This window comes from Sorghum bicolor, chromosome 8, assembly GCF_000003195.3.
Source record: "Sorghum bicolor cultivar BTx623 chromosome 8, Sorghum_bicolor_NCBIv3, whole genome shotgun sequence".
Classification (NCBI taxonomy): domain Eukaryota; kingdom Viridiplantae; phylum Streptophyta; class Magnoliopsida; order Poales; family Poaceae; genus Sorghum; species Sorghum bicolor.
In genome coordinates this window covers 51,657,562-51,668,236 of record NC_012877.2, presented here as the reverse complement: position 1 = coordinate 51,668,236, position 10,675 = coordinate 51,657,562, and the positions used below count along the sequence as shown (strand labels likewise).

The 10,675-nt window shown below is 43.1% G+C and overlaps 2 protein-coding genes across 2 annotated transcripts; both read left to right on the top strand.

Annotated features, from left to right (window-relative positions):
* Nucleotides 1,265-4,198, top strand: LOC8067206 (probable stress-associated endoplasmic reticulum protein). The gene is made up of 3 exons (XM_002443215.2): nucleotides 1,265-1,434; nucleotides 2,923-3,079; nucleotides 3,905-4,198. The coding sequence occupies exons 1-3, from the start codon at nucleotides 1,432-1,434 to the stop codon at nucleotides 3,949-3,951; spliced, it is 207 nt and encodes a 68-aa protein (XP_002443260.1). The 5' UTR covers nucleotides 1,265-1,431; the 3' UTR covers nucleotides 3,952-4,198.
* LOC8067205 (polyol transporter 5) lies at nucleotides 7,774-9,814 on the top strand. The gene is made up of 3 exons (XM_002443214.2): nucleotides 7,774-7,998; nucleotides 8,079-8,425; nucleotides 8,526-9,814. The coding sequence occupies exons 1-3, from the start codon at nucleotides 7,857-7,859 to the stop codon at nucleotides 9,483-9,485; spliced, it is 1,449 nt and encodes a 482-aa protein (XP_002443259.1). The 5' UTR covers nucleotides 7,774-7,856; the 3' UTR covers nucleotides 9,486-9,814.

The following is a 10,675-nucleotide window of genomic DNA, read 5'->3' as shown; positions in this document are numbered from 1 at the left end:
TTTGTAATCTGAGCTATGAGGGCTCTCTTATAGCTGACTTGTAATTCACTCCTCTTAATAAAAAACGGACTATATCCCCCGATCGCGGAAAAAAGAAAAAAAAATCCTGTTCACTTAGCTGAAAGTATTGTTAGCTGATTTATTATGAGAAAAAAAATACTACGAAATGGCTAACAGATTCGACAGATAAGCTTAAGGTAACAAACTATTCTATAAACTATTCCACTATGGGTACATGAGGACCCAAGTGTGCTCTAATGATGCCTCTATGTGTGTACAATAACCACTAAAATCCTACCCAATGTGGCATAGGAATATTCATCCTCATTACACCCTATAGTGTCTCATTCAAGTTTTTTAGTCTACTACTCCATGCATCCTACAATCGTTGGAAGCTAGTTGTAGCAAAACCTAGCGGTGAAGTTTCTCACTGACAACAAAGTATTATCTGATGAATAAAAGATCATCGCTCAATGACCCTGATCATTGGTTGTTGCCACCAATTCTCGCTAAATTTATCGAAAACACTAGATGAATGTGTCACTTACTCGTCATCAAATCAAGATTAGAACAGACACAAACAAGATAGATATCAGATAGGATCAGGCCAGACATACAACAATTCCAAACTCCGATCTTTAACTTAGCGTACTATGTACTTCCTCTGTCTCAAAAAGATAGATGTTATTGACTTTGAGATATCATATTTCACTGCTCGTCTTATTCAAATTTTTTGTGCCAATTATATAATAAATAGATCTTATTAGTATCTCTAATAATCGAATAAGTCATATCAAAATGGACAATATTTAACAAAAAATTTAAATAAGACGGATGTTCAAATAAGATGTCTTAAAGTCAACAACAATAGTTTTTTTAGACGAAGGATGTATTAGGGCACTCACAATGCAAGATTTTATCATAGAGTCCAAGACAATTAACTACATATTATTTATGATATTTTGCTGATGTGACAACATATTTATTGAAGAAAGAGGTAGATAAAATAAGACTTCAAGTCTTATTTAGACTCTAAGTCCATATTATTCAAAGTAATAAATAATTTTAGACTCTATAATAAAGTCTACATTGTGAGGCAAGACGGGGCATTCCAAGCACGAATCTCGACCGAAAAACGAACGGTCCCTGTCCCGATTTCCGAGCGGACGAGTCGGGTATGCCACCCAATAGCATCCCGCCAGGTCAGCCCGACCACGTCCTAAAGCAGCATGTTACTGTTAGAAGAGGGAACCTTGCATAAAACCCCTCGCGTTAGCCCCCATATCGCGCACATCTTCTCCCCTGCTCCTCGTTCCTCTCCTCTCCGACCCGACCCGCTCGCGCCGCGCCGCGCCGCGCCTCGCCTCGCGCAGTCGAAAACACCGCCTCCGCCCCCGTCTCCGGCGAGATCACCTCCGGCGGCACGCGGATATGGTAAGAGGGATCGGAACTTCACCTGTCTTCCCTCGGGGGATCTTAGATTCTGCGCACAACTTATGATTTCTCTTTCCCTTTTGTGATTTTGGAATGTTGTGTGTGTGTACATATAACGTATGCGTATGCGTATGATGGTTCCGTTGCTGTCCGATTTGGGTTCGCGCGGGCCTGATTTGGTGGAGTCTCCTCTGATTTGCGTCTCTATTTTGGGGATTTTGAATGGCAATTTGGTGGATCGGTGCGGATCCCTGCTTAATTCGACTGCGGGTGTGGCTGTGTGGATATAGGATTATATGTTTAGTGTCTCTCCGTTGGCCTTGGCTGTCCACACTGGGGAAGATATCAATCCATAGGAATGGCGATCCAGGGGTTGGGTTGATTCTCTTCCAATCCACCCTGGGGCCTGGGGATGAATCAATGTCACTGGCTCACTGCTAACCCCATTTTTTGTGTGGAGGAGATCTTATAAATGATATGGATGTGCCATAATTGATACTGGAAATTTGTTCCTCTAACACTTTATAATGCTCTGCTGCTGGTTCTTACCTGTGAACTTTACAAAACTTGAAAACGAGAATATCATATATTTCCCCCCTGTCGCAAATAGTGAAATGATTATGCAACTGGGCATAAATTTTAAATATGATTATTTGACTTATATATAGACAGTTAAACTCAGGGAATAAGAAATACTAATTTGGATTCCGTGCGCGCTGTGGCATTTCAGTTGCAGGTTTTCAATTCTATGACTAGCATGTCTGCCTCTTTAAGCCTTTGAAAATTTTCATGCAATACCATTTAGTGTAATTATCAGATACCTTACAATGGAGTTAGAAGCTTGGAGTTATTCTGCACTGTTTTAAGACTTGTTCACAAGAACAAATATTAGTTCTTATTAATTTTATAAGTACGGTTCTAGAAAATCTCTCAGTATATAAGTAGGTTATTTTCCTGTTTGGTCTCCATGGTTAGTCACAGTGATCTAGGCTGATAGCAAATCATTATCCTCCTCCATGGTGTTTGTTATTGTCTGTTTAGAATTGTGGCTACTGTTTCTGGCTATTGAAATTCCATAATTTCAGTTTGATTGTTTTGTTTGTACAGATAGCCTTTTAGGTATTGACAGGTGAAGTTGGCCATTCTGTAAGGGTAGAGAGAATTAATATTGTTCATTTTGTTCTGGTGTCTGGTACCAAATGCACATGTTGGGACCCTGAAAGTGAATATAGTAAACAGATTTTACATGATTTAAGTGTTCCCTTTCCTCTTAACTGGTTAACTCTTAAGTGGGTCAGAATGTCACTCTATTTATTTTATAGCAGAATAGGCTTAAAATCTATTTTTATAGCAGAATATGTTTAAAATCTTCTATTTTGATAACAAAGAATAAAAAAGTTAAGATGTAGATGTAGTATCTGCTTGTGTTACAGGAAACTGTTATGTTTGATTCTTCATGCTAAACTAATTCCATTTACATTCTCCCAGACTACTTCAAGGCGTCTTGCTGACAGGAAGAGCGCCAAGTTCCAGAAGAACATCACAAAGAGGGGTTCTGTGCCTGAGACTACGGTGAAAAAGGGAAATGACTACCCTGTTGGACCGATAGTGCTTGGATTCTTCATTTTTGTGGTCATTGGATCATGTAAGCATCGCACCAAGCCTTTGCTAGCCTTGAAACTGTATCTCTTGCATTTTGGAGTTTTTTTAGTCTTTTCAGCTTATGGTTATTTAAACGTCAACACATCATAATGCATAACCCTTCAGCTTTTAGAACCATGTGACCGGCCATTGATAAATAATGTTTTCTTCATGAAGTGCACTGCATGCATAAATATAGCAAGTTTGACTCATTCCTGGAGTTATTTTAAGTGATTCTCTGTTTTGTTGTTCATGTAAGTCTTCTGGATGGATGTTGGTGCATGCCTGACCAGTTATCTAGCAATTATATTTGGATAGAGCATGTTGATTTTCATAACATTATTGCATGTTTGGATGGGCTATATGATTTTCTAAACATCCATGCATTGCCTGTTGAGAGTTTATCACCCAGACCAAAATGGGGTACTACAACCAGGTTTCTAGGCATGCTATTGAGGATATCAAAATTCTGGGCTGGTTTAACTACTATTCACTGCACTGTATGTTATAATAGTCAAGTAACCAAGTTGGTATTCAGATTTTGGAAATTTACTTGCCTAATGTATTATATGCTTCAAATGCAATGCATTATTGCTAGTGGCTGTAATATACTGTTTGACCCTTGTTAGTGTAAACTTTTGACATGGTGAAACTTTAAAGTATGATGCTGCTTCACATGTGAAACATGATTCTGTGCTAGTTTTACATCATATAACTGAAATTTATGTTTGTGTGTGTGTGGGTGTGAGTGCGTGCGTGCGTGTTGAGAATGCAGTGGTCTTAGATCTAACAAGAAGTCTGACTCCACATTCTCTTGGTCTATTTGCAGCATTGTTTCAGATAATCAGGACGGCGACCAGCGGTGGGTTGGCCTGAATTCACTGAGCTGAGATCAGAAAATTATCCGTTCAGGAGCTGGGAGGCAGTATCTATTTTCTGTAGCAAACTTGTTCCTGGATGATATCAGTATCATGTAGTGCGAGTATCACTGTTGTTTTGTTTGGAGTATCAAAAGAGTTTTAAACTGATGTTGGAACCATGCACATGCTGAAAGTTTCAAAGAGTATGAGAGGAACCTTAATCTGAAGAATAGTAGCGGCTCTGCAATTCCCGAGCTGGATGATTTCTCTTTTTCTGCGTAGCTATATATATGCTCATCGCGCGGCTTTGATGCCTGTGTCCCTGTGACTGCATCACCCCGTACGGCGATCTTCATGGGTCACCAAGATGCCCATCAGGCATCAGGTGGGTGATCTGGACCAGCTGGTGATTCCTAAAGCCCTGTTGTACGGCGAATCAACAACGATCACCGTAAGACTGACGATTAACGATCCCATGCATGTCCGAATCACGAGTTCACGACCTTCAAGAAATTACCTATCAATCAAATACAAAAGAAATGAGAAATTATTACCAGTGCTTTGGAATGCTGGCAATGAAATTTGGCAGCATCCATCGGTTGTCTAGGCGGGGCAGCAAATACTAGATATCTTCCTCTGATTTGTGGTCCGGTCCGGTCCGGCCAGATACATGCTGTTCAGCTGTTGCGTTCCCTCAAAATTGCAATCGCAAAAGGACTGACGGTCCCGTCACATTTGCAAGGTAGCGACGCGCTCGAAAATATCTATAGATTTGCTCCGACGTTGCCACTCATCCTTTGCGTGCTGTACGCACAGCAGGAAACGTGGAAAATGTGTGTACGCGACCAAGGAAATGTTACTTGGGCGTTCTTTTTTATGAAAGACTATGGGAAAAAGTCTCACATGCAAATCCTTTCGTTGTTTCGTACAACCAGGTTTGCAGTCAGGCAATAATCCGAGCCCACAGCACTTGGGTAACGGTTTCATCTACTTCAATTAACTCAAAGAAACCCTACTTACGCCGTGTTGGCCTCCTTTCTTTTCGACAAAAGGGAAAACAAAGGAATTTTGGAGGATTTGAATCATAGTGGAAATTTTCAGATAAGATCTTTAAAAGAAAATTTTGAGTTCTGAACAAACTGAGACGACAAAAAAAAAGCATTTTTGGTAGGGTTGTAAGCATACCAAACTTGTAAATAGACTTAATTTTTGCAGATTCTCGCAAAACCCGCAAAAATTCGTGGGAATTTTGAGTTCTCAATAAACTGAGACGACAGAAAAAAAAACATTTTTGGTGGGGATGTAAGCAAACCGAACATGTAAATGGACTTATTTTTTGCAGAATCTTGGGAAATCCGCAAAAATTCGTGGGCTCGTAGATAGGTCCACTTAAATTTTGAGTTCTGAACAAGATGACAGAAAAAAAAAATTTGGTAGAGATGTAAGCAAACCGAACCTGTAAATGGACTTAATTTTTGCAGATTCTCGCGAAACCCGCAAAAATATAGGTCCGCTTTGCATCATCTATTTTCTAGTAGTTGTATATATCATGGCTTATGCTAAAATAAATCTTATAAGAATGATTTGCTTTGTGTCACTCATTAAACTCTTGCATTTTTCTCATGCTTCATACAAACGACCTTTCGATTTTGTGTGTTTCATGGTTCCATACGATATTCAAGATGCTATTTTTACTTCATTAGGTTCCTTGTGTTGGAATTTTCTAAGACGAGTTCGAGTCTTTTGACTCGGTAGAGATGTTTTTAGATTCTTGTATAATTACTCTTCGAACAATAGACTCACATAGTAGTTTTACCAATCAGGAAAATTTTTCAGATTCCCCGTCATATCAAATCTTGCGGCACATGCATGGAGTATTAAATATAGATAAAAGAAATAACTAATTACACAGTTTACCTGTAATTTGCGAGACGAATATTTGAGCCTAGTTAGTCTATAATTGGACAATATTTTTTAAATACAAACGAAAGTGCTACAGTGTCTATTTTGCTATTTTTTTTTTGGAACTAAACAAGGCCTGTGTTCAGTCTCATGGAGGTGCTAACACTTGTGTGTATTTATACATATGACTCATGTATTTTGTAGAAAAAATGCATTGACATTTTATTTCTATATTTTTTCCTATTCATTTCTACAATCTGCATTCCAATCATATCTTTCAGTTAATGTTTGCCATTGCTATCAGCCGTCCTGTCACCAGAGATTAGTATGTATTTCCACATCGCTGGTATCCACAGTTAGTCATACACTGATGTATGCTTTTATATACTTCTAAAACATCGCTTACCGTTCGTCACATCGAATGTTTGGACACATGCATGAAATATTAAATATAAACTATTTATAAAACTAAAAACGCAGCTAGAGAGTAATTTACGAGACGAATCTTTTGAGCCTAATTAGTCTATGATTAGACACTAATTGTCAAATAAGATAAAAATACTACAGTAGCTATTAAACTTTAACAACCCAAACCAAACACTCCCTAAGTCTCGCAATCCGTTGAGTTGCTTTTCTGGCTGCTATAAAACTATGTCCACAACTGTGTGAACTTACTTTATACCTCTCTAATATAATTTGACTCTAAACACGTCAGGGTACAGCTTCCCATTCCATCATCGTCCTTCTTTGAACGTGTTCGTTTTGTATACAACTTGTTTCTTTCTTTGTTTTTTCTTACGTCGTAGTAGATACAAGAGATATATCTACTGAATTTGTCAGCATTTTATCGTAGCTTAGGTTTTTCTTTTGTATAATCTATTTATTTGAATTTACCTATCGAATTTACCCGCCATCCAGCAATATTTTTTAATAAAAAAACAGTAAATAATATTTTATTGCGAATAAAACACAGCACACATGCATGTGTGCTTGAAATTTCAGTCAGACACGGCGTAAGACATCAGCGTCAGTGCCTCCGTGGTATGATTGATCTCCGCTGCATGTGCAATCCAACAGCACAGGTATCTTGAGGAGATCCAAAGTAGGTTTGGACTTTTGCATCCGGGATGCATGGGCAGGGCTGCATCAGCTGTAGAGATAATGAAAACGGCACCTTACGATGACTAGTTTCGAAAAGAAACCTAAAAAAGCTAAGCTATGCATAGCAGTACTTATAAGATTAATTCCAATAAATGCTTTATTCGTCATGAGCACTCACTCATCAAACAGACACAATACAGTGATTTGAGTTTTAATTAAATCTACTTATACAGTTATCTTAAATCAAATTATTTTTAAATTGACAAATTTTTTAGAAGAGGCACATCGATATTTATTACATCAAATTATATCAGTAGGTACGCCATAAAATATTTTTTTTATAATACACTTATTTGGTTTGTAAACATTATTATCCTTTTTAAGTTGGTCAAACTTGAGATGGTTTACTTAGAATCATTCTAGAAATCGATTTGTTTTTAGACAAATTATTATAGAAATTGCTCGCAAAAAAAATTATTATAGAAATTGATTTATTTTGAGATGTGAGAGAATACTAAAATTTAGATAAGTAATAGGTACCAAAATAAGTCTTCCTTTTTAATCCACTTTAATATTTGTTTAGATGCAATCGTATATTTATATGTTGAAATAGACTAGAGTATTAATCTGTTTGCTTGAGGTTATCTATTTTATCAACTAATCATTTAATATTTTTTTTCACAATAGTTATGACTTTTCAGCAAGGGAACAAGCCCGAATCAAACAGCTCAAGGGCACGCGCGCACCCACGCCCGCGTCACCTTCCACGGCACCTGCCGCGTGGCTCGTGCATTGCCACGTCATCCACCGGCATCCATATCTGCGTGCGCGACGACCTCCAGAGTCCAGACTCCAGTCGTCCCTACAATCTTCTTGCGAACACACACTCGGGTCACTCTGCAGCTTCAACCAGCAGCCATGGCGCACCGGCCGGACGCCGCGGCGCCGCTGCTCGCCAAGCCCGACGCCGACGCGACGCCTCCTCCGCCGCCGAAGCGCAACAAGTACCCCTTCTTCTGCGCCGTGCTCGCCTCCATGACCTCCGTGCTCATGGGCTACAGTATGTTCTCCCTCTCTACTAGTACTAGATTGGCAAACTCTGCAACTATGCTGACTCTTTGTGCTGATGCACGGCGGCAGACGTGGCGGTGACGAGCGGCGCGCAGATCTTCATGGCGGAGGACCTCGGGGTGAGCGACGCGCAGATCGAGGTGCTCTCGGGGGTCATCAACATCTACTCCCTCGTCGGCGCGCTGCTGGCCGGCTGGACCTCCGACCGCCTCGGCCGCCGCCTCACCATCGTGCTCGCCAACGCCTTCTTCCTCGTCGGCCCGCTCGCCATGGCGCTCGCCCGCGGCTACGCCTTGCTCATGGTCGGCCGCTTCGTCGCCGGCGTCGGCGTCGGCTACGCGCTCGTCATCGCCCCCGTCTACGCCGCCGAGATCGCGCCGCCGTCTTCCCGCGGCCTCCTCACCTCACTTCCTGAGGTGTAACCAACAAAAAAGATTTTTTTTTTTGGCAATTCATCAGATTTTGCAGCAACTGCGTGTGCTAATTTTCCGGCGGAAATGTTGCTTCTTTTTGAAGATTTTTATCAACACTGGGGTGATGCTGAGCTACGTGTCGAACCTCGCCTTCTCGGGGCTGCCGGTGCACCTGTCGTGGCGGGTGATGTTCGCGGCGGGCGTGGTGCCCACCGTGTTCCTGGCGGCCGGGGTGCTCACCATGCCGGAGTCGCCGCGGTGGCTGGCCATGAAGGGCCGCGTCGCCGAGGCGAAGGCCGTGCTCGACAGGACGTCGGACACGCCCGCCGAGGCCGAGCAGCGGCTGCTCGAGATCCAGGACGTCGTGACGAACAGCAGCAGCGGCGTCGGCGGCGGCGGCGCGTGGAAGGAGGTGGCGACGAAGGCCGGCGTCCGGCGCGTGCTGGCCATGGTGCTGACGCTGCAGTTCTTCCAGCAGGCGTCGGGGATCGACTCGGTGGTGCTGTACGGCCCGCGCGTGCTGGCCATGGCCGGCGTCACGTCCAACACCTTGCTCCTGAGCCTCAACGTCCTGTTCGGCGTCGCCAAGGCAGGCTCCATCCTCGTCGCCATGGCGCTGGCGGACCGCGTCGGGCGGCGCCCGCTGCTGCTGGTCAGCACGGGCGGCATGACGGCGGCGCTGCTCGTCCTGGGCTCCCTGTTCGCGGCGTTCGCGGGGGCCAAGGACGACGCCGCGGTGGCCGCGGTGAGCGTGGCGGCCGTCGTGGCGTTCGTGGTGGCGTTCTCCGTCGGGCTCGGCCCGCTGGCGTGGGTGTACAGCTCCGAGATCCTGCCGCTCCGGCTGCGTGGGCAGGGCGCCGGGCTCGGCACCGCCATGAACCGGATCATGAGCGGCGTCGTCACCATGACCTTCATCTCGCTCTACCAGGGCATCACCATGGCCGGCGCGTTCTACCTCTACGCCGCCATCGCCGCCGCGTCGTTCGTGTTCGTCTACGCCTGCCTGCCGGAGACCAGGGGGCGGAGCCTCGAGGACATGGAGGAGCTCTTCCACACCAAGTGATTTCATTTTCACATGCGCTGATCTGATCCAACCACGCCATTGGTTCAGTTCTGGATTCGGTGCCATTGCAGGTTTATTTGCCATTGTTGGAGCTGGTTTTGATCTTGGTAGTTAACATGATGACACATGCATATTGAAATCGATTGTTTGAGCGGGGTCTCGATGTTGGACATGGGAACACATTGTAAATTTTGTATTCTTTCTCCACAAGGGTAAGGAAATCAAAGGATTTTTCTTCAAAAGATTGTTCCCTTCAAGTGGTGGAGAGTGATGATATGTTTCAGGCGGTAAATATATATCTTGTTTTGGCCGGGCTCCGGCCACAGCAACACAGCTCCTCTCCATTCGCAGTTGTTGATAGTTAAAGTTTAACATTGCAAATCAAACAGGACAGGTTAAATGATGACACTAAAGTTGCTGTCAGAAACGTTATTAAAGAAAAAGAAACGGAGGTAGTACTACATTGCATATTGCAAAAGAACATAGTTGCAGGACAGCAGTTTGGTACCAAACTTCATGGCATCGATTTTATATTACAAACTCTATAAAATGATAAGTTATTTAAGTGTTGGTAGAATATCACGAACATTGAATCTTTTTTTTTGAGCCTATGAACATTGAATCTTAAAAGTGCGTGCACCTTACATTTTAAAATAACGATGAGTCCAATTTCTTCTTACTACTATGGCCCAAGACCTAAAGCCCAATAAACAAAGAAGAGGCCCAAACAAATCCAGCGCTCGTGGTTTCTGGCCCGACGGCTCGCTCTCGCGGTCTCGCCTGCTGTTCTCAGCGCCTCCCGCCTCAGCCGCAGCCCCGTCCTCCGTCGTCCGCGCTGGCATCCAGCGTGTCCTTTTTGCCGGACTCCGCCCCTTCCACGCCACCCGTGCTAGGGTTTCGGATGCCGCAGTACACTGCGGCTGCCCGCCGCATCAATTTTCTCTATACTCGGTCTTTGGCCGCTGTGCATTCTCGTATCTGTCTTATTCCACGGTGAGCAGTGAGCACGGAGCTTTAAACCGAAATACTCCCTCCATCCAAAAACTGTAATACATTTGATTTTTTTGACTCTAAATTTAACCATTTATTTTATTCAAAAAATTTATGCAAATATAGTAAAATTTAAGTCATTCTCGAAGAACTTTTATTAATAAATCAAGTCACGATAAAAAAGGAATATTTTGTATAAA

Excerpts from the sequence above, each read along its gene's own strand:
- LOC8067206 (XM_002443215.2), top strand. Across the intron at positions 3,080-3,904 it reads TTTTGTGGTCATTGGATCAT|CATTGTTTCAGATAATCAGG; the intron begins GTAAGCATCGCA and ends GTCTATTTGCAG.
- LOC8067205 (XM_002443214.2), top strand. The coding sequence starts at position 7,857 with ATGGCGCACCGGCCGGACGCCGCGGCGCCGCTGCTCGCCAAGCCCGAC. Across the intron at positions 7,999-8,078 it reads CTCCGTGCTCATGGGCTACA|ACGTGGCGGTGACGAGCGGC; the intron begins GTATGTTCTCCC and ends GCACGGCGGCAG. Across the intron at positions 8,426-8,525 it reads TCCTCACCTCACTTCCTGAG|ATTTTTATCAACACTGGGGT; the intron begins GTGTAACCAACA and ends TTCTTTTTGAAG.